The following is a 23,987-nucleotide window of genomic DNA, read 5'->3' as shown; positions in this document are numbered from 1 at the left end:
TAGTATTTAAAAAAACAAACTCCTTAAATAATAAACTTTTTAATAAAGTAGATGACTTTATTGCAATACTAGATTGTATCACCATGTGGGAGATAGTGTTTGGAAAGTCAAAATCCAATTGAACTGACTTGGAGAATCTGTTCTTTTTAACTCAGAAAACCAGCATCTGATTAGGCAGAATATAGGTTCAGTATTACACAAGTTTTTTTTTCTTTTCTTTCTGTAATGCATATGGAAAATGAATTCAAGTTTGAGCTACAGGAAATGTCTCCATTGTTATGCAAGTAGGTGCCATGTGAGCTTCATCTCCCAACATGGTTTACATCACTCTAGTGGCATATATTTGTAAAAAAAAAAATTACAAAATACCATAAATATTGCTATGAACATCTATATTACAAATACAGTGCATTGTCAGGCTTGTTTAAATGATGTTGTAAAGGGCTGTGTTTGTACTGCTGGTCCTCCAAATGGCTGTGGGTTCATATAGTGGTGTCCACCCCACACACAATATGCATAGAGATGAATAGGCACTGCATTCAAATATAAAGAGTAAGAGCTACGCGTCCCCACGTGTTGTTACAACTGCTTCAATAGCATACCTTTCTTTTCATTGTTAACATCCTGACAACTTTTTGCACTTAAAACTTTAAAGTCTGTTTCAAAATGCCCACTCTAGTACACCGATAGTGTAAGGATTATTGCCCACGTTGTCAAACGGGTAACACAGCAATAATGATCCATGATGTGGTGCGGAACAGAAAAGCCACATCGCTCTTCCTGCAGTGATTTAGAGGACAGACTTCAAACCCCCAGTGCACTAGAGCAGACATTTTAAAGTTATAAGTGTAAAAAGTTGTTAGGATGTTAACAATGGAAAGTGACAGATACTTTATTTAAACAGCTGTAGCAACATGTGGGGACGCGTAACGCTATATTTTTTGGAACCCCGCTACTTACTCTCTAATATCAGTACATTCTCTTCACATTTTCCGACTTATTTTAAGCATTAACACAGAAAAAGGTTTGACATGGATTTAGCAAGGACAGAGTAATGGTCTCTGGTAAATGAGAGTCATGTCTTAACAGAGTCCAGGTCCCAGCCCTGCAGGAAGGACCCACAACCTTTCAGTTTACCATCATTTAAAAACACACGGTAGCATTTTGCGTGTCTCTTTATTTCCAGGAGCAATGTGCTTGTTTCTCTTCCCATTATGAAGGGAGTGATTTAGGGTAAACTCCTCTTCAGGTGCACTTGGAAGTCCTGGACCTTCCTCAAGCTTCACTGCTACATTCATAAATGTTATCCTCCATCAGCGCTATCACCTGCTGGAACTTGTGCTGGAGATGCGTCCGTTTGGTTGTGGGGTTGGCTTCCAGTGCATTCACAACCTATCACAGAAAGGAAAAGAAAAAAAAAGGTTACGTCCTAGCACTGAGAAGCTGAGCCTCTTAAAATATTAAATGAAACAAAAACTTAAGAAACCGCCAACCAATGATATGAAAAAAATGCCTACACAGGCTTTTCTACAAATGACATCATGTGTAAGAACACAAGGGCCATCAACACCACCCACTTAGTTTTGTATAAGGGCCCTGGATGTTCTTTAAAATTAATACAAATCAAGGAAAACAGTTCAGCAAGGTGTTAAAATAAGTTAAAGAAAGCAACCTTCACCATTGAGGTAAAACTTAAAACTCAAGCAGACCAATGTTTTGGCTTGTGTCTTCATCAGTATACTCATTAAAATGTGGTGCTTTTATTAAGAGTCAGGGAGGGTGCTATGAGAGCTGTAAAACACATCCATCATTCAGTTTGGTGTGTGTCTGACATACAGTACATGTTGTGTTTTGAAGGTATGGATGGATTACCACTCATCAAGGAAAACAGTCCTGTGGAGAGGCACTGTTTAGAGACCTGGTATAGTGCATTTGCCATCATTTATAACAGTTCAAGACTGATTTGATTACTGTTGGGTATTGACTATAGACTGTGATATGAAAAATGCAAAACAGAAGATTTCAAGCTTTCTTATGTTATGCTGCACAAATACATTTTAGTTCTGCAGTAGGCTTTAATAGGTGACCATGAGGCTGTTTCCGTTTCCCCTGTTCAGTTAGTAAAAGGGAACCAGCACTACTAGTTCCTGATTCCTTATTAAACCCAAATAATTAACAGCGCCTATCTCTGTGTTGCTTACTCAAGCTGAATGTGGAATTGTGTTTTCAGTAACAGTTTAGATTTGTAGAACTGAAACTAAAACTAGGCAGATCTACAGATAAAAACATAAAGGCCACAAGAAATTGAGAAGAATTGATAACATCGCACCTGTGTCTGGTATCTCTTGGCATACTTGTAGATTTCAACCAAAGCTGAATTAGTGTTGAACTCATTTCTGTATTTCTGTAACAAAAAATATGGCATTAGTTCAATCCAGAGGTACCTTCATAAGTATCATTAACAAATCTTTTTTTTTTTTTCAAAAGTGCATGGGTTCCAACACAAACAAACCTACTAGGTATTTTTATTGTGTGTGTTAATGCAAGGTCACATGTGGTCTTACTATTAAAATGTGTTATTGCTGCTTTAGGTTTTACTGGAGTTTGAGTTTGTTCCCCTTTCCAAGTCATTCAGACTATTAGGATCCCGGATATCCTTCGTTTCCTTAAAAAATCACAGAGGTCAGACAGGAGCTCCCCTTTTAAAACACACCCATTGTTCCTAATTGCTGATTAGTTTGCATCTTACCCTAGACTCCTCTGCTAAATGTGCATTCATTTCCTGTTCACTTAGTGGCATCATTTCCTGGATCTGTTGGTAATATCGCTGGACTGTCTTCTTGTACTCTGGGATCTCTTTAGCATAGAGCAGCTTGTTAGTAGGAGAGTCCTGAAATCAGACACAGACATGTGTTAGGATAGCAGTGTACATTGAACCATCAGAATGATGGCCAAGCTTACCCCTTCAGAATGTTAACAGGCTGAAGCCAACATCTTTTCTTCAATCAGAAAGCTCCTTTTTCCCTACAACAGCATGCATACAGGATATAAAGTAGTTGAGTGCTTTACTTAAAAACAGCATAACAGTTTGTATTGTGTGTACAGTGAAGTGCTTGTGGTAGCACTCCTCGGCCTTTCATATTGAAACAAGATGGTATGTATTGTGCACTATTTATTGTATGCGAACACCAACAGTCTCCAAAGCAGCTAGACTTTGAGAACATGGTCTGTAATAGATGTGTTTACACACAAACACCTAAAACATTATCACAAAATATGAAAGAGAGGACTGTTTATTTCCTACAAGAATCATGAGAAAGCAAAGTAACTTCACCCAAATTAACAATTCACAACTGTTCCAGATACAATACCATTCTCTGCTCTTTTGTTATTGCAAGCAATATTAAAATTTGGAAAAATGGAACATGGTTTATTTCTAGTAAAACAAGTTAATTGTTTGTTTTCTTTTTTTCTTTTTTTTTTTTAATCCACTATTGCTTCCTTGACCAAACAGCGTTTTTCCAGCTCTCTTTCCTCAGGAAGCTCTCTTATCAAAGCCCTTCCAGTCTAATGAGGTTCTGCAATATCTGTTTGAGGGTCCAGAGCAGTGCAGTGAGCTTACTGATAACCAAACCTTCCTTCCTTCTGAGCGTTACATATCCTCAACATTTTCCATCTGTTAAATGACCCAAGGTGGCCCTTTTTTTTTTTTTACGAGCTTTGAGATAACAATTGTTCCGACTGGAAACGGCCTAAAAGGCCAAGTAAAATTTGACCCTTTCCTCCCCAGTTATTAATCCTTAAATTCCATGTTGACCCACCCATTCTGTTACATCCTGTTATTACTGTGCCCTGGCATTCCCAAAAGAAAGGAGATATGAATGTATATAAATAACGTTTGGAGCTGTCCGACTCAAGTGTGCTATTTATCCAGTTCTGCTTCATCTAATTCGGTAATAGTTGTTTCTATAATACTTACCTGGGAAAGATGCTGTGACTGAAGGTAATGGCTACACTTTATTCTCAGAGCTGAAGCAACCACTTTTTCATAGTTATGTATTATTAAAAAAAAAAAAAGTGTACTATTTTAATTCGTAACTACTGTATATGAAGCAATTTTTTGTTGATATTCTTTTTTTTAATAATCTCAAAGTTTCTATGGACAAAAGCATTCAAACCCAGCTTAAAGATAAAACAGGTACATTGTAAGTTATAGCACACTATTAAATTACAAGTAGGAAACATTGATTTGCAGTAGCTGTATGCATAAAAGTTGTTGCATTTTTATTGTATTTAACATTTTCCTTCACAAAATAAAAATGTTTAAACAACCTTTTTTAATCATCTGTTTGATTATTTCCAATCTCTTCCTCTAATCTAACTATCAGAGCCTTCTAAATATAAAAGAACAAGTTTGCCCTCACAAGTGTACACGTTCAACAAAAAATGTGTGGTCTTATAATTCAAGTTAGACAAGTTATAATCGCAATAAGCAACTAGGAGTGTGCACCATTGTGAATAATCCAACTTCAATGCACAAAGCCATGGTATAATCATCCATAATGCACACCCTGCTATGCATGTTAAACTTGTCAATAGTTCTCCACTTGTAGTAAAAGCAATGAATCCGCCCACTTCATTGGTGTGAACGGTAATTATATTGATACTCGAATGCAGTCACCTGCAAAAATGAACAAGGATGTGGAGACAGCCAAAAGCAGCAGCAGTTTGAAAGCCCTTACCTTTCCCAGCTGCAGATCTGAGATTGAACACGCGTCTATAAAAGCCTGAGCTATGACAGACAGGCACGCGTCCATGTGATCTGTCTTGTCAATGTCAAACACAAACTGGGGGTTCTTCAGGATGTTCACCCAGAAGCGCAGAGGTAAACTAAAAACAAAATGAAACATACAATTATTCATACAGACCACTGCCTAGACAAAGGAAGTATCATAGCCAAGCTGTAACACATGCCTAGCTGATAATTCTCAATGCAATAATACAATCGGTTATACTTGCAAACACTTTAGAAAGCATTTCTAGATAGAGGATCTCACCTATTAGTCTTCCAGATGTGTAAAGTATCAGGGTCTGTGATTCCCCTCTTGTCGGCCTGCTCCTCAAGAAAATCAAAGAAATATTTCACAGCAAAGGGAGGCTTGTCTTCAGGGATGCTGAGGATAGCGTGAAACAGGTCATCCAAGAACTTCTGGAGCGTCCCCTGTAACACAATACACTTCAGCATGAGGGGGTGCACAGACAGAGCCCGAGCTGCAACACATATCATCTGGGAATGTTGTTTTCATTTGCAGTAAACTAAACTGGGCTGTTTGGAAAATCGGAAATCTGATTGAAACCAAGACCTGCAATAAACAGACCCTTTCTCAAAGATAAAAGTTAGAACTTAAACTAATTTACAAATTTACTAAGTACCAGTACTGTTACACAATGTGCTCAGAGTAATTTATTTAAGTGGAATTCATTATGAAAAGCATGAAAGCAGCTAGGTTTCCTGTTAAATAAGAAAGCAGTTCTACCCTCTATGGTACTTAATTGAAATAACCATATCAATATTGTCAACATCCTATAGATAAGTATATATTTTTTCTGATACAGCTATGTTAAACCATACAATATGCCATTCTGAGAATACAACACTGTTGTCCCTGTTCAGGGTGTAGTGTCACCCACAAAGCAAAGCGATAGTTCTGGCTGGGACTCACTTTAACCTCAGATCAAATCACGTAAACATCAATCATTTTTAGGTGCTTCCAATACCAGATTAAATCGTCGGTCAAATAGCTATTTTTTATTTGTCCTTCAATAAACAATATGTCCACTAGTTGGCAAGGAAAGGCTTTATGTCTTACCTTAATCCATTACATCCCCGCTGTGAGGCAAAGTTCACCTCCTCCTCCCCAGCCTCCACCTGCTTTTCTGGCTTCACTGACTGGGAGGGCAGCTTTCCTGCCACCCTGCCCATGGCTTCCCTAGTTCCCTATCTGCAAGCTAATTTATGGACAGGGGTTCCTCAAAAGGTGAGGCCAAAGGCCAAAAAATATAGTGTAAAATATGTTTTAATATGGTAGTGTTGTCTGTTTTAATAAATAATCTATCGCATGAGCTTCCTGCATCCATGGCTTCTTGTATCTATGGTTGCATGACTTGTGTAGTGGTCTGCAGGTCTGTACCTTGGTGGAGAGCAGCCGAGTCAGGTAGATCTCTGGAAGAACCTTCTTCCTGTGGCTCTGCCGGTGGGATTTCTTGTTCTCCATCAGTTCATCATTTGGAAGAACCTAATTAGAAAATGAAATAGTAAACACTAAAGGACACCCGTGTGTAACTTTGCACAGTAATTATGCCGTCTCTTTTCCCTTGGTTACACTGCACATTTACCATAGTTTTACCATGGGTTCTAAGTTTTTAAATATACTTAACTCTACAATGCTTACCTATGCTTTAGAACTTTGCTATGCTTTTACTATGGTCAGTGCTTATAAGGGAAAAGGACACAATTGCCACATTGGCTTTTGGGCCTAAATTATACAGTAGTGTGCAAATGTATCAGAACACTTCATTGCTTCTGTAGGTTTGATTTGTTGTGCATATGAAATCAAACCACTGTAACTGAACATCTTGGAAAATTGTCAAAATAGACAAATTAGTGTACATAAAGTTACATCTGAGGGAGATTAGCCTGAACTTACCAAATGGAAATATTTTTCTGTGTCCAGGTCTTTGACTGCAAAATAAAAACTACAATAATTATAAAGGGGGTATGCAATACAAATGACATGACCTAAAATGAAGAGAAGAAAAAATAATCACAGAGATAATCCTGTAATACCAGGACAGGAAGGATCATATTACACTAACATTAGAGTTCAATTCACAAACAGCGAACTGAATGTATTGCTAGAGATTAAGCATTAAAACTGATGCTTTTAATACACTGTTTACAACAACATTAAGAACTGCTAAATATGAGTTTTACTGCTATCCAGGCATTACCGTAGTGTATTAACCATTCTCTACAACTATAAAATGTTTGTCATTGAATGTATCAAGATTTTTTTAGTATAAATATGAATCATCCTCCACTGATCTAAAGCAAGGTTACATCTCGGCAACTGTCTCACATTGTTCACAGACCCTCTCTACTCCTCGTGTGAATAACTGCCAACCCAATCGTTTTGGTGTATCTTTAGGCTCTTTCACCACAAAATCCACTCAATGGACACAGTACCTCTTCCCAGGGTGTTGTCCCTCTTGTCTTTTAGGCTGATGGCAAGAGATGCTTCCTCAGGAACCTGGGGGTGTGAAAGTGGACAGCAACCATTACTGGGAACTTGAATTACAGAACCCAAATACTCTGCTCAGGCATAACCATATTCCCAAAGGATCTCAATCTGTAAACAAGGCCCAATGGAGATGATAGCAGCTATAAAACAAAACTCACTTAGGGTTAACAAAAAAGAAGTATGACTAAACTAGTTTGCATGTCAATACACTGATACTTAAAAAGATACAAAAAATGAGCTGCTATGACAAATGTTTCATCAAAACATTTGTCAAATTATTTGATGTTTCCTTCAGTATCAATAAATGTACCATCAGTGTCATGTGACTGTTGTTAAATGTATTGTAATTACAGTGTATTCTTAAAATGAAATTACTTAGCAAGTCTAAAGAGACATTAGCAATTATTTGCTGAGAATTAAAGTAACTGAAGCTAATAAAATAAATTTTCTCCGCCATGTACATCCATTCATTATATAAGTCTCAACTGTGAACTTCTGAAAGAAACACTTCCTGGGTTTTTTCATCAGGAGGGTGAAATTAACCCCACGCCTTCACTTTCTTCCTTGTCTGTCATAACACATCAGTCGCTTCCCTTGATGACTGACACGTTTTCAGCCAGTAACATGCTTTGCTTTCTGCTTCGAGGTAAGGCAGAAAGACCAAGAGGATAAGACATTAACAGACTTCCTGGAAGGCAAGGCAAACATTAAGTGTAGTACCAGATGTTTGTTTAACATGTGAATACATGTTTGCTGTGACATGTGTTTCTTTCAAAACTGCACATTTGATACCTACTGTACGAACGGAGATTGAAGTGCAAAATGCGTGAGATTTATAACATTATTATGCAATCTACAATGAAGTAAATGGGTCGATCAGGCGCACTGGTCCATAAAGCTCAGTTATCTGAAGTAGTCAGGGTAAACGATTCCCACCTTGTAATGAAGCACTGTGTTCAGTTTCTTTCTCCCGTCCTCCATAAGCGTGGTATCATCCAGATCCCGAAGAATACGACTGTCACTGCTGGATGCAAACCACTCTGAAAACAATAGAAACAAGGGTATTTACTAACAGGGAAGGGTTGAATACAGTAGGGTTATAAAGTCAGTTTGTCACTTAGTAAGCCTGCAGTTTTGGAACTAAAAACTTCACCCGACAGAACACGGAACACATGGATGAACCAAAGGAGGGGCTAAACAAAAACAGAAAGCAGCATTTTCACAGTGACTCATGACCATTCAACTGTTCTCAACGGATCCAAATACTGACACTGTAAATTCAACAACAGGGCCAAAAATAGATTCAGCATTTTATATTTTACAAAAATACACAAAGAGACTTGCACGCAGATTTAATTTTTTTCAATGTCCCATTCTTTTCATGAATAAAACAATGGCGGTATTAAGACATGCCACTGTTTAGAACTACAACCAAGTTTTAAGTTTCTTATGTAGAAACGGTAAAAGTTCTGCTCTTCAGAGCTCTGTTTTGTGCCACTGGAAACCAGCAGCAGTGCTATGGATTCTTACCCAGGTCTAAATCTTCTGCTCTCGGCCACTGTGAGAAGGGAAGGTTCTTGTAAAAAGCCTCCAGGATTTTCTCTTTGACTTGACAGATGGTGTCTGTGTTCATGACCCTGACTGTCAGGGAGTCCATACCACAGCCTTGGAATGACACATTAATGTTCTGTCCGAAAGCAAAAACGGCAACATTATTTACACACCGCGTCATTTATTAATGGCTATTTTTGTTACCTTACATTGAAGGCCTTAAAATGCCTTCTAAAGTTTCACGATGTTTAGGAGTCTGGGGTGGGAGGTAGGGACAAAACAGGCATTATTATTTCATTGTTGGACTAAAGCACAGTATCACCAGTTTATTTCATGTGGCTTTGATTTTATATGTACTTGTGTGATTTATTATAGATATAGTAAATGTGCTGCCTGTATTTAATACCATATATTTAAAAAATAATCCTTTGGCAAAAAAAACACATTTTTTAATTATATTGTATTACCCTTATTGCTGCTGTTGTGTGGAACTACAGTGCAAGCTTTGACCACTTTAATAACCAAGATACACAAAAATAAAGAAAACTGAACCATCAGACACTTGGCAACGTATTCACCAAGCGTAGTTATTGAAAGACTCTTCTGTTGTGACTAATTAAACACAGTCTGATGCTGAAGAAACTGCTTTAGACAATTTAAAGCCTCATTAACAGTTTTGTGAATACCATTTTTATATAATCCATCAAAACAGGCTTACAAATACAATGACACATGATTAAACACTGTACCATTAATGTCATCTAAAACAAACAGTTACCAGTTGGTTAGTAGCATACTTAAATGGTAGAAGTTCTAATGACTGAACAGCATTATAGCCTTTGCTGTAAGCTTTTTTATTTTTTTGTCCCAGGCTTTTTTTTTTTTTTTTTTTTTCTGAAGAATTGAGACGATGTTATTGGCAATGTCAAATTCACACCCTAGCCACAGAAGTTAACACATCCAGACTGCATCTTTTTAACGTGCATAACTGTGATACCATCTCGAACCTGCATTTCACATGTTTAAACTGAACTGCTGTGAAAAGAAACATGTCTTGCAAAAATACCCTGAGAAAAGGGGGACTCCAGCCAAGAGGTTATATTCAGTACAGCTCCTATTGTTATTTTTAGATGGACTAAATAATTACAACTTTAAATGATGAAGAAAAAAATGTGTACAATTGTATGATGATCTTGCATTGATATTTTGTCTTAATTCACAGTATATTGCTACATTGTGGACCACTGTACATTAATACAGCACCTGACAATCGTGACATGTAATATAAATTGCAAGATGTGTGTATGCGGTGTTGGAGGCAGAGCCTTAAAGCATGACTGACAGATGTACTTGCCTGCAGCCAGGAATGTTTGGACAGTAATGATTTTTACCCTACTCTTCAGTCAACAGTCTGCTGTGCTTTTCTATTCCTTCCCCTAGCATTCCTTTTTCTACCTGATTTGGACTGTTTGCATGAATAACTGAGCAGTTCATCATGAACTGAGGATGTCTTAATTTCTTCATTGGAACCCAGTGGGGAATAATATTTGAGTTCATGCATTTGAAGTCACACCCGTGAGTGTAACCACATGACAAGATGTGAACGCAGGCTCTCACCACGGGCTTGGCTTCAATGTTCTCACGCAGGAGCCACTCTTCATTAAGGGTGTACCTGGCCTTCCCAGTGAGGATGTCAATGGATCCCTTATTGATCTGCTGCCTGATGGCACACAGCAGCAAGAAGAAGGGCTCTCCCACCTTCTCCTAGAACAAAATACACACAGTCGATTTACTCTGGAGCCTGGGAATGTGCATTGAATGTTATGAACAGTACAACCAGTAAACTCCAAGGAAATCCATTCTAGCACTGCACTCACCATCAGAAACACTGTTTCAATAATACAAAACAGGTCTATAATACAAATCATAAGATCTTTCAGCCAATCGAACCGCTTCATGGAGAAACGCAATTCGTGACATCATGTACCATTTTTAGTTTTTACCTTGTTGTATTCTCCATGAGGCACCTTTACATGCTGCTAGTGCCACTATAACCCATACACAGCATTCGCAGCATGTAAATAGACCTCATCTTTTAGCCTTGGTCCATTCACTTCTAATCTTCCCTATATTACCCACATACACATAATGGACCACTGAATTACACAAGGCAGTGTACTTTACTATGTAATTCCCAATGTATTATCTCGCAGTAATGCATTTTTAACTTTACACAAGCACAGTGAAATATCAGCATATTTTCCACATTATTGCAACATTAGAACTGCAATAACGGTCAATAGAGTTCCACGCACAAATCACAGAGCAATATTGACCAAAAAAAAAGAAAACAGTAACTGAATCAGAATAGGCAAAGTAGAAACAGGTTATCAACAAAAAAAAAAAATAGTAAAGCATACCAAATACACTTTAGGGGAGGTTCATAATTATGTAAAAACACACATTATTAAACACAAAATAAAAAGAAGCTAGTTATTCTTAAGTGGTTTTTTTCTAGCTTCTTCTCAGGGGTATTTGCTCTGAAGTTGATGAATGTGGAAGCTGGTACAGAAAACCCATAGTGATGTTGGCTGTATGATGTTGCAAGACTGTGCAAGAGGTACTGAAGGAGGGATTTGTATTTCAATTACACTGTAATGTGAAAAGCTCACCTTGAGGTAGCTGTACATGCAGATGGACATCCAGTTCGTAAGCATCTTCTCCACCACCGACTCGGTCCTCCTTAACATCAGCTTGGGGTTCTTGGAGGCGGACGCATCAATAAGATCCACCAGGAGCTCCTTCATGATACTGGTGTAATATTCCAGCTTCTCATGGAGTGCAACAGTGAGGAGGGAAGCTATGTTACACCTGGGGGATCACAGGGAGACTCGGTTTACAAAGGCAGCTCCACTTCCCAGCAAGCAACATCTGCATTGACGTCCTTGTTCCTTAGAGTGCTGTGTCCATTTCTGGTCACCAAAAGGCCACGAGTACATGGCCCTGGAGAGAATCCAACAAATAGCAACCACACTGATCCCAGGGCTTAAAGGAATGAGCTCTGACGACAGGCTGAAAGAGACTATCTGTTTAGCTCAGAAAAAAAAAAGAATCTGGGGGGACATAATTGAAGTATTTTAAACCTTAAAAGAAGTTGACAAAATAAACCGTAACTAATACTTTAAGTGCAGGACCAGAACACACAGTTGGAAACTTAGTGGAGACAGAACAGAGGGAAGGAGACAGAGAGTGGTGAGAGTATGGGATTCACACAGAGAGTGGTGAGAGTATGGAATTCACACAGAGAGTGCTGAGAGTATGGAATTCACACAGAGAGTGGTGAAAGTATGGGATTCACACAGAGAGTGGTGAGAGTATGGAATTCACACAGCGACTGGGGAGAATATTGAATGCACTACCTAGTAATGTCATTGAAGCTGAATCACTTGGATCCTTTAAGACCCAACTAGATAATGTTTTGAAATCAATCCGCTACTAGGAACCAGAAAGAGCCTACAGTAGATGGGTCAAATGGCTTCCTCTCGTTTGTACAGTGTCGACATAAAGAGGGTTTTTCGTCCTTTAAATTCTCAAATCCAGTTTGCCAACACAGGTGTCAAGTATTGCTTTCCCTATCATTTTAATAATTTTCTACATCAGCTGTAGGTTTAATACAAAAATAGGTAGCAACTGATTTACCAGTGCAGTGTTATGAAGGCAGACATTCAAAATGTAACCAACGCCCACTTACTTCTTTTACAGGTGTATAAAGTACATGTTATGGACCTGCATTAACTTAACATATACATTACCACCAGTGCTGGGGAAGTTACTATTAAAACCTAATGTGTTACAGTTATCAGTTACAGTAACTTATTACATTAAAACATGCAACTGGTTACAGTTACAAATAGTTACTTCTCAGGGGTGGCCAACTCCTGTTGTGACTCAGGACTGTGTCTTGTCTGTGCTCAGTCTTATTTTTCGTGTACTCTTTTCCAGTCGCTGGACCCACCCCCACGCTTGGTTTATTGAATGGAATCACCCATTACTATGTGTAAGACTTGATCTGCACAGTTAAAGTTCTTTCTGACTTCCACATTATGCATTAGCTGTAGACCTTTTTTTTTTCTAAATGTAATTATATGTGACTACATTATTTGTTCACATTTCCACATTTTGTTACCTGTCTGAAAAAAAAAAAAAAAAAAAACATTCCAGTGACAAGCTACTGAAAAATGTAATCAGATTACAGTAACGTCTTACATGTAATGTGTTACTCCTCAGCACTCCTGATCACTCAATTCACCACTGTTCAGAAATGTCATATTGAGTTACCTGTCTCTTACAGCAAAATCCTTCTGCTGTTCTAGTGCATGGACAAAGGTGACGAGAAAGTGCTTGTTGTTGAGCAGTGTGGAGAACAAGGCAATTCCTTCCTCCATGTTGGGTTTGACTGGGCTAGAAGACTAGAACAGTGAAAATGTTTTTTTTTACACAGACCAATGGAAAACTAATGAATGACACATTTTTCGTATTTGTACAATAACAAGCCCCAGACATTGGTTCCTGGCTCCTCCCAAAGCAACACCATTCCAGAGGGTCTGTACCCAACTCATGGGGCAAGTTATAGTAAAATAGTACACTGCCTAGAATTGAGTTCCAGGTAATGTTAGCTTTTTTCCTGCAGCCAAACACAAATATGCAAACTATTTTAACACTCTGAATCAGGACACACGTGCATATCCTTCAGTTTAACAGCTCCGACCCATGCCTGTAGAATTAAACAATGCACTATGCAGGTGCTCTTTGTGATTCTATTTTAAACCCTGATGAGTCCTCTGTCTATGTTTGTGCAGCAGCCTACCTTCCAGTCCTGCAGGAGCGGGTGGGTTTCCTTTGGGGTCACAGAAGCCTGAGGGTGGTTTTGGTAGATGGGTTGCACAACGCTTTTCTCGTAGTCAGAGCACTGCTAAGGGGCACAACACACACACACACACACACAGAGTTTTCACATTCAGAACATTGCAACTATGCACAATAACATTGTAACTCTGTGTAAACATGTAAATACACAGCAATTACAGACACAATGTAAAGTGTTACCATTTTTCAAACATATAACTTTGATTTAAAACAGCTGACATCAAGTCTTCAGAAGTGTCTGACTTTAGTTTTCCACGCCGTTTGGGGAGTACAGTTTTTGATTACATGCCCAGCATTGTTACATTTTCTCTTCAGTCTCTTTTCTAAATGTAATACCCACCTTGGGAAAGAAAGTGCGTGTAACAAAGTGCTTGTACTCCAAGAACGGAATGCCCTGACTGCTGTTCAGCTCTTTGGTGAGGTCTGTCATGTCAGTCTGCAGCTCTGCAAAACCTACAGTCCAGTCAGAAACAATATATTACACTGAAATGCATACGTATTTACAGTACACACAAACAATTCTAATGTGCTAGCCAGATAAATGCATTTGTGCAACAAGTCAATAAAGCATTTATTTTGCTTGAGGGAAAATACATTCACCAGTACTTTTAATATGGAAAGAAACTTAACCACTATTTAAGTTGGTGCTTTAAATGTGTTGGTAAAACCTGACAAATCTGATCACAAGCTGCAGCAGCACATCCTGTGCTCCACAAGTTTTGAAATGTATTACTCCCCCGCATCTTTAAAAAACTGTTCTAGACAAAGCAATGCCTTCCGTTGAAACAGTGATGGCATGAAAAGGAAGCTTTTCTTTTTAGTGTTTCACGTAAAGAGCAACTTGGTATGGGTATGAAATAGCAGTTATCTTTATTCATGTATTCTTCTGGTTGCTAAGATTTATTTTGTATCATTTCTGTTTCAGTTACCACATCCTGGGGACTGAGAAGTTTAAATCACCCACTTGCCTCAATAGAACTTACAGAATCTCGTCAACTGTTCCCCTGAAACATTTAGCCCCTAGTGTAAGTAAGGACTACCCCAAGTTCTGTGTGATATTTCTTACTGAAATATCCGTGTTGCTCATATTCCCTATTGTTTTGATATTTTTATTCACATATCATAAGTAAACCAACTACATAATTACTTTTTTCAACTTTTTGCAGGAGGGAGCGTGATCTGGATTGTAATCCTAGGAAGCTCATTTATTTTCTCCTGGCAAATGCTGCCTAGAGTAAATGCTGAGAAATGTATTGCCCATTTGATTCATGACTAATTAAAAAATTCAACAGAGTTAAAATATTAATAATATTTTAATATTATTAGTAAAAATATCATGCTGCAATATAGATAACATGAGTCACAGCATGTGTCTACGGTCAGAGTGTTGCAGAGGGACAGATTCATGGTTACCAGGGCTACCAGATGTATGTGGAGGATAGACATGATTATATGAGATATATTTAGTCCACAGGGGGGGTTAAAAAGTCACCAGAACGCCATGACATACACAGACAATGATGCAAAACATTTTGGAACCTGTGCTTAATCTCAAGAGTTCTTACCTTTGCGGATTTCGTCACGAATCTGAGATTCCATCTCTTCCATTTGAAGTAAGGTCTTCTGCCAGTATCGTTCTGCTCTGCGACTTTTAGTACAAAAGACCCCCAAAGCTAAGAAATAACAAAGGAATAACTTGGGATTTCAGTAATCCTACAATTGAAGTTGCATTTTTTCAAGCACTGGAGATATTCCAGTTGCATACTGTTTGAACCAAGGGTCAGTGTCCTCCACAGAAATCAGAACCATATCAAACATCTGAGATGCAGAAAGGTACCTCCATTTGAGACAAGTTTATGACATATACTACAGAGAGGTAGTCCAAGGAGCACCCAGTTAGCCAAAGTCTTATCATGGTCTCAGGATATTGTTCACTTACCCACTGTACAGACCAGTAGTAATATGCTGCATACGACTATGGACACAATGATAGCCATCTCGTTGCCTCCCAGGTGCACCCTGGCGATCTCCTCTTTGAAATTCCCAACCTGCACCTAAACAACACAAGAGAATGTTCCTTTAAAGAAAAAGCTACTATCATTCTACTGCTGGGTGGATTGCAAGAAGCTAAGGATAGACATAGATTTGGTTAATGGATAAACGGCATAATATGAATAAAGGCAAATCAATACGTTTAACGGCTCTTAGTCAAATTCACGCTTACATGTAATTATTTATTATATTCTTTATTTTGCTCTTATTTGAATTTGATCTTATTTTCTACAGAGTTTACTGTACTTTATAAAACTGCACCTATCTATAATGTAATATTTTGCAATGTGATATTGTGTAATGTGATATTTTGTAACAGCTGTAAGTCGCCCTGGATTAAGGGTGTCTACAAATAAATAAATAATAATGATAATAATAAGTAAACATTTCAATCATCCTATGACTAGAAGAAACAGAAGGGAGGATTAAATGCTTCACATGGTATTTAATTAATATTCATTTGAATACATATAGAAGCTAAATGTATCCGTATTTCCGATTGTTTTTATATTTTATAGGTATAAGTACGGAATTACTTTTTTCAACTTTTTGAGAATGTTCACCGGAAGAAAGATACATTTTTTACCAAATATCACTCCTGCAGCAGTGCTGCTGTTCCGATTGAAATGAGTGGTGTATTGTGGGAGCAGAAAAGCAGCATTGTTGCAGGAGGGAGCGTGATCTGAATACACTCACTGCGATTCCAGGAAGATTATTTATTTTCTCCTGGGGAACGCTCCCCAGAGTAAATGTTGAGAAATGTATTGCCCAAGGTTTATGACCAAACAATTCAATTGAGTTGGCAATATGTTTAAAAATATAACGCTGAGATACAGACAACATGGGACACAGCAAATGTCAAACAATGTGTTTGTTCTATGCTATGCAATATTAGTAGGTGTTTTTGTCCTTGCGGCATTCCCCAGAGCAGGGTGTGGCAGTATAAATAAGGTTTGGCTTCCTACAGTATTCTGCTGTGTGAAATAATTCCAGCCACCTAACTGAAAAGAAAAAGATGGTGGACTGATTTTCTTAAATAAACAACATTCCAGTCGATTAACATAAACTACAGCGGTCACTGACTTGACTCCAGTAAAGTCAACTAAAGATAACAAACACTAAATGCATATTTCATTTACATGAAACTGTAAAAAACATGAAAGCCAATATCAATGCTTTTATGCACTAAATCAAGGGCCTAAAACTAAACTGGCTAATTTATCATAAAAACCACTGTTGAAACATTTGTCTACTTCACACTCTTTTTAAATTACGATTAAGGACTACTTCCTTAAATCTCTTTACTCCAACCTGACCCAGAAGTTACCAAGCCAGAAAAAAAGTACACAAACTCTTTTTCTTATGTATGTTTATAAGAGTTTGGTGGCTTCCTCTAATCAAATTGAAAGTGTATTTCTTGCATACTTTCTTGTGTCGGGTCTGTCTTACAAACAGTGCAAGAGGAAACACAATCTCAACAAACAACAGATGAAAAACATATTTAATCTGTTATATACAACAAGTGGTGTTTTCTATGTTTAGAAAACTTTGTCATTGAGATTCTCAGTGTGAGATTTACATTCTACTATATGTTCCAACAGGGAAGTGATTTATAATTCATTTTAGCATTGAGGCTTGATGATTTGAAGTACATAGTTTGGATAACCTAGTCTTTTTGAAGTTTTGAATGGATGAGTTTTTAATGTAGAACATACATTTTTGTCAGTACTCATATTTTTATATCATGTCAAAGTAAATTCTCCAGAAAGAGGACTTGTGAGAAACCTCTATTGTGTGATGTTTTAATGGTATCAAAATTGTAAGCACATTATGAATGCAAAATTCTCTCTAGGTCAAGAATACATTGCATTATTATTATTATTATTATTATTATTATTATTATTATTTATTATTATTATTATTATTATTATTATTATTATTATTATACATGGGGGGATGATAATATTCCTATACACATCAGTGTTTTACAGTCTTATTATACACGTCGTGGTGCAAGACCCGTGTATAATAAGATTGCATGTGAATAATAAGGTTGATGATAAAACTGCTAACCTCAATTTTAAAAGCATATTCCGCCTCCAGTACATGAGCATGTCAATACCAAAACAAACACCTGCAGATTTAAAGTTTTATCTGCGGAAGACAGGGAGAAATCTGTCGAATAGCAGAATAACACAAGCACTCTTAGAAAAACTGCCTTGATAGATTTTTGTGGCTTTGGACAAATATCCACTGCTTTAATCATATAATGTTCTTCTGACACACAAGTTCTGTCTTGTTAAATACCTGATCTTAAAAAAGGCTCTGTCCTGTCTATCCCAGCTTCCTCTACTCCTCCTATCACCCCTTCATTCTTTATGAACCCTTTCTGTACAAACCCCTTTGTTTCCAGTCTATGATTGTTCTGCTGCTCACTTTCTTTCTCCACTCTGCTCTGGTGAGTTCTTTTCAGTTATGGTTCAGGTATTGCACTCCCCGCTCGTTCCATTCTTTGTATTGAATGGCTTCACCACCGTGATCACTGCTCTGGTCACAGCTTTGACAATCTCTTTTGTTCAGTTTGGATTTGACTTTCTCTAAAGCGTGACTGTTTTTTCTCAGAGAGAGCTGCGGGAATCTTGTTCAATATTCTATTATCTTTTATCTGCTCAGCTGACTTGCCGATTTGCAAACTAGAGCCACAGGTGTGCTCGATATCCTCAGCGGATTCCATTTGAAAGAGTCAGCTGTCTCTTTTTTTTTTTTTTTTTTAATTGGATAGCATCCCTGTATTTGTTCATTCCCAGTGCTTCAGTCACATTTGCCAAGCATTATCTAACCCTAACCCTATTTTCTCCCCAATTTAGATGTCTAATTAGCCTCCCTCACTGCAGTGATTCCCCACACAGCTCAGGTGAACTGAAGGTCGGTGGACGTCCACCGATCCCATGACCAAGCCAACAGCCTCTTTACACCCAGGAGCTATGCAGTGGATGTCAGCGAGTTGCTAACCACTGGAGGACAAAGGCCAGCCCTGCAGATGTCCACTTCTTGTTTGCCTTCTTCTGGAATCCCCAGTGAAGACAAAGAACTTTGCACAGCCAAGTTGCTCCTTTGAACTCCCCTAACTGTATGACTGACGAGGCTGTGCTTTTACCAGATGAGTCACTCGGGGACTCCTTGCTATACAATTGTATATGTTTCTTTAACCCTTTCAGGACCAAGCATTTTTCAGCCAGAAACAGGGATGTTTTGGCTGTAGTTGACTCTCTTCCTATCTTCCTTCACAAAAAAATCTATTTTTTCACATTTCACAGTAGCATCTTGGAAATGGTGTCCTTTTTTTTCAAAACACTTTTTAAAGTACTTCAGAAACCATCAAAATGTCACTATTTTCAACACAATATTTAGATGTATTTATTTATTTATTTATTTTAAAGTTATCTATTTTTTAGTATGAATTCTGCTTAGAGATACAAGTATAAAAATACATTATTCTATGACCTGAGGGATCTTACAATACTTCCTGAAAGTTTTGTTGAAAAATATTGATGTTTGGGCAAATTACAAGACATTGTTTCAGGGCATAATAGTACAAGTTTATTCTCAGGGTCTTTATAAGCAATAATGGATACTACTCTCAAAATAAATATTTATAAATAAAATAATTGTTATTCATTCCATTATTATAAGTAATAAGGAAAAAAAAACGTACCTGATACATTTAGTTCATGAAATAGTATTTTCTTATATCCACTTGTTTTTTTATTGTGTTTACACGATCACGGTCGTATTCAGTATGATCGTGCCCACTTCAGTATGATTGTGTTAACACCATCCCCGTCCTTAAAGGGTTAGGTATTACTATAAGAATTCCATTCTACTATGGGAGAATTTTACTGTCTGTGTAAAATTCCAAATGCAATTACTGGAGTGTGTCAATAGCTCTAAACACTGCCTGACTTCAAATACTGCCACCATCTGAATACATCAGGTGTCTTTAACATAATTCTACAGACAAACATGAACTAAACTACTCATATTAAATATGTTGGCAATTGTATTTAAGTTAACTTAATAACAAAAAGCAACTTTAAACATCAGAAGATAACAACACAAATAAAACTGCTACATCCTGCACTCTACTATTCCCTGTCTTCTTTATCCAAGAGCAAAGAAAAATCAGGGTGGACATGACTGAAGACTTACAAATATAACCCTGACCAAAACTTTAAGCATGGCACAGAAACCATGACCAGAAATGAAGTGCAATTAGAACAGGGGGAAGGAGACGCTTCTTTAGAAGGGTGGTGAGGGTGTTGAATGGGCTAACTAGTCATGTTGTTGAGGCAGAATCACTGGGATCCTTTAAGACCCAACTTGACATTTTCTGTGATCAGTCATGGTGACCATGCTGTCATAACACTACACCACAAGCATAACTGGAAATGAATACAAGATACAGGCTAAAAAAAAATAAGTTCCTGTACTATGGATATTGGCAGTGTGGGAAGGAATATCCCTGGAGTATCACAGAGGCCAAAGACACACACACACACACATTCCAGCTATAACTTTTCCCAAGAGAGCTTTTTACCAAGGATGTTAAACAGCAGACTGACAGAAAAATGAAAGTAAAGCAGGGCACACTAATTAGTGCTGTTAAACTCCTCCAATGGTCAGCACTGTTTTTGCAATGGTCAGCATTGGTAATTTTCCAAGTTCTCAGCAGGTCAGGCCTGTTAAAAGCAAGCATTTCAAGAATATAAAACTTGCTAAGTTTTTAGGCAGGAAATCCACAGTACAAGTGCCTGGTATAGTCATTGGTTACTCTACAAACCTATTACTGGCAAGTTCCCATTAACCTATAAGATCTATAAACCTATTTTACAAACTCAGTCTTGTCATGCTTTCGAATTACCACCACCTCCCCAACCACCAGCCACTCCCAGCCTCATCCAGAGAGGAGGAGTATACGATGATCCTCTGCCTTATATTTTTTAACACATCGCATAGATATATTTATTTATTTTATTTGTTTTAGCAGGCGGCACGGGAATGCTCTGAAGAGCTGAAAAACCAGTCCATTCAAATTCCATTTCCTTGTAGAAGTCCAGGGTCAGTGAAAAATATTTTTTAATCAACCTACTTGCTGGGTAGCTGGGTAGCCATCAAAACCAGAAATATGTGTTGAATAATGTGGTCAGGAGCAAATCAGGAGGGAGGGTTGTATTTCAATGAAGCGTGTGTACTGTTTAACGTTCAGTATCTTAAGTTACATCAGTGACTCAAGCCAAGATAAACAAGAGAAAACTGCCCCCCGACCCCCTTAGCAATGTCAGTTACAGAACTGCTCAGTGTTTGAAATCTGCCAAGTTTGGGTTGGTAAGCGAGTTGGATGGGTCAGTTAGTCCTTATTGTATCTCCTTTTGTATATCACATATTGGCTTTTGCAACTCTTTTTTGTAGAAATTACCTATACAGCGGAGGCTGTTTTTGTGGTTTAAAAATCTGGCCCTTTTACTAGCTATGTAAGATAAAAAAAACAACGGTTGATCTATTAATTCCCAGTATTTTGTATGCAAGTGAAATGCTAGCGTTAGATATCGTTAGCGTTACTTCACAAGTCACAGTAACACAGCCCAGTCCTTTCCTTTAATCAGTCTGCAACAAGGCGATCACAATCAATGCTTTCCATGCAGTCTGACTGCTTGTGACCAGGAAACCATGCTTCTGTTTCTTTTTCTTTTGTTTGTGAAAAGGGGGTCCTTGATGAAAAACGCTGGACAGACACTACTCAGAGCAGGAACACTTCTGGGTCAGAAATCCACCCTGTTAGTAATGGTTCAGTATGACTTTGCTACATAACAATATTTATACAACTTAGGGACTGAAAAAAGTGTTACAGTAGATATTTCAACAAGCTATTTTACAACCCGTGCTGTTGCACTGCTCACATTGTGCTAGATGACTTCTCTTAACCTTAGCTGTTTCATCTTGATGCAGGTTGTGGCGTCTTTGAACAACAGACTGAGAGTGCTAAGGGTGCCTCTCTGGAGCATTGCTATTAACACAGTGTGTCCCATTAAATATATTGTATTTGTTAATAAAAAGTCAGAATTGTAGTTACTTCCTTCTTCATGTAAATATAATTGAACACCCTGTTGATTTTCACATGGAAAAACTGCTAACTCAGACTGGAGCTGCTCAATTGTATCTTGTAACGTGTCTCATATTCTCTGTTAGCAATTTTCCCCTATCAAGCTTAATCAAACATAAATTCGGAGGTACAGTATATACAGTAAGAAGAGACTATGTCAAGTTCAGTGTACAAGTGTAGACACTTCTTAGAGTTTATCTCAGAGTTAGAATCTATGTGTAAAATTGTTTTATTTTTATTTTATGAAAAGGAGGATGGGGCTGCAAGTTATGGCAACTTATAAGCTTGTATTTTTTGTATACAACTGTAAGTCGCCCTGGATAAGGGCGTCTGCTAAGAAATAAATAATAATAATAATAATAATAATAATAATAATAATAATAATAATAATAATAATAATAATAATAAACAGCTCCTAAATCTTTCCAAAAATAATTTTAAAAAGCATAGTAAACAACAACATCTTATATTCCCTTATGCACATAATAACACAACTAATAATATTAACAAATATCAAACAAAATGCTTGTTACTTCCTACTAGCAAACACCCCTTCAGAATATCTGCAGTCTGCTGGGTCACCATGCTGCACTGACACAGTAACACCACTGCCTGCAGTCTGCTGGGTCACCATGCTGCACTGACACAGTAACATCACTGCCTGCAGTCTGCTGGGTCATCATGCTGCATTGACACAGTAACACCACTACCTGCAGTCTGCTGGATCACCATGCTGCACTGACACAGTAACACCACTGCCTGGTCACCATGCTGCACTGACACAGTATCACCACTGCTTGCAGTCTGCTGGGTCACTGACCACAGTAACACCACTGCCTGCAGTCTGCTGGGTCACCATGATGCACTGACACAGTAACACCACTGCTTGTAGTCTGCTGGATCACCATGCTGCACTGACACAGTAACACCACTGCCTGCAGTCTGCTGGGTCACCATGCTGCACTGACACAGTAACACCACTGCCTGCAGTCTGCTGGGTCACCATGCTGCATTGACACAGTAACCCCCCTGCCTGCACTCACTATGACAGGAAGCTGCCTCTCGGTGGAGCTCAGGGATCCGTTGATGGTGCAGTGGAAGACCTTCTCATTGTTGAAGCTGATCTCACAGGGGATGGAGCCAATCATCACTCTGTATTCCTCTGGTCTTAGATCCAAACAGTTTTTTGCTTTCTGGTGAAGTAGAAATAATAAGCATATCAATATTCCAGCACCAGTGTTGGGGAGTAATGCATTACATGTAATGCATTACTGTAATCTGATTACCTCTTTCAGTAACTTGTAACTGTAATGGTTTGCTTTTCAGACAGGTAATGCATAACATGGAAATCCGAAAAGCGCTTCAACAGGCTTCATATCATTTCGCCAGAAAATTGTGTCAGAGGAGAGAACTAGTGGGTTTGATAGTTGGATCTTAAAATAATATTTTGAGCTGAAGCCTGATCAAACCAAAACAAAAATATATCTGTCAAATGTAAACTGTGCCTGAAAAGTAATCATTTGCAACAGTAATTAGTTGTTTTGTTCAGGTAATTTGTAACTGTAACAAAGTAGTTTTATAAAAGGATCTTCCCCAACAGTGCCAGGACCGAACAACATCACTGCTTGCAATCTGGTCACTCAAGCCATTCTAGAAGATTGGTTTGTACACAAACCAGTTCTCTGACTGGCAACATGGTTATTATATACTGAGCTCGTGATGCTGCCCCAACATACCCTGCAGCCTTATCTTCTTTCAATGTCATTTTATATTATTTTTTAATATTTACCTTATTATTTTAAGCATTTGCCAATTCTGTTGCTTCAATACAGAGTCATTGTTATAATTTTTTCTGTAAATCTGCCTTTGCATGGCTTTGCACTCACCTGGAGAATCCTAAGTGCCAGCCTCTTTTTTAGCAGAAAGGTCACAGTGTCACGTGATTTGAATGGAATGAGGAAGAATGTTCAATCCCAGCACTTAGGATTCTCCAGACA

General features: G+C 38.0%; 1 protein-coding gene across 2 annotated transcripts in view; it reads right to left on the bottom strand.

The window, feature by feature from the left end:
* Window positions 1-887: 887 nt before the first annotated feature.
* Window positions 888-23,987, bottom strand: part of LOC121328794 (plexin-D1-like) — a 49,716-nt gene continuing 26,616 nt past the window's right edge. The window contains exons 19-36 of one of the 2 annotated variants that reach the window (XM_041273852.1): window positions 23,034-23,183; window positions 15,718-15,832; window positions 15,344-15,451; window positions 14,119-14,231; window positions 13,720-13,824; window positions 13,191-13,321; window positions 11,525-11,723; window positions 10,470-10,616; window positions 8,832-8,988; window positions 8,238-8,341; window positions 7,247-7,310; window positions 6,708-6,742; window positions 6,192-6,296; window positions 5,058-5,221; window positions 4,743-4,890; window positions 2,750-2,890; window positions 2,330-2,404; window positions 888-1,392 (exon numbers count right to left, since the gene is read on the bottom strand). In XM_041273852.1, the coding sequence (XP_041129786.1) occupies window positions 1,276-1,392; window positions 2,330-2,404; window positions 2,750-2,890; window positions 4,743-4,890; window positions 5,058-5,221; window positions 6,192-6,296; window positions 6,708-6,742; window positions 7,247-7,310; window positions 8,238-8,341; window positions 8,832-8,988; window positions 10,470-10,616; window positions 11,525-11,723; window positions 13,191-13,321; window positions 13,720-13,824; window positions 14,119-14,231; window positions 15,344-15,451; window positions 15,718-15,832; window positions 23,034-23,183 (2,178 nt within the window). In that variant the 3' untranslated portion in view covers window positions 888-1,275. The remainder of the gene's footprint in view (window positions 1,393-2,329; window positions 2,405-2,749; window positions 2,891-4,742; window positions 4,891-5,057; window positions 5,222-6,191; window positions 6,297-6,707; window positions 6,743-7,246; window positions 7,311-8,237; window positions 8,342-8,831; window positions 8,989-10,469; window positions 10,617-11,524; window positions 11,724-13,190; window positions 13,322-13,719; window positions 13,825-14,118; window positions 14,232-15,343; window positions 15,452-15,717; window positions 15,833-23,033; window positions 23,184-23,987) is intronic. The other variant, XM_041273853.1, reaches the window with a different exon arrangement.

Source organism: Polyodon spathula, chromosome 16 (genome assembly GCF_017654505.1).
Source record: "Polyodon spathula isolate WHYD16114869_AA chromosome 16, ASM1765450v1, whole genome shotgun sequence".
NCBI classification, from domain to species: Eukaryota; Metazoa; Chordata; class Actinopteri; order Acipenseriformes; family Polyodontidae; genus Polyodon; species Polyodon spathula.
The sequence above is the reverse complement of the archived record's forward strand: the minus strand, read 5'-3'. Positions and strand labels throughout refer to the sequence as shown.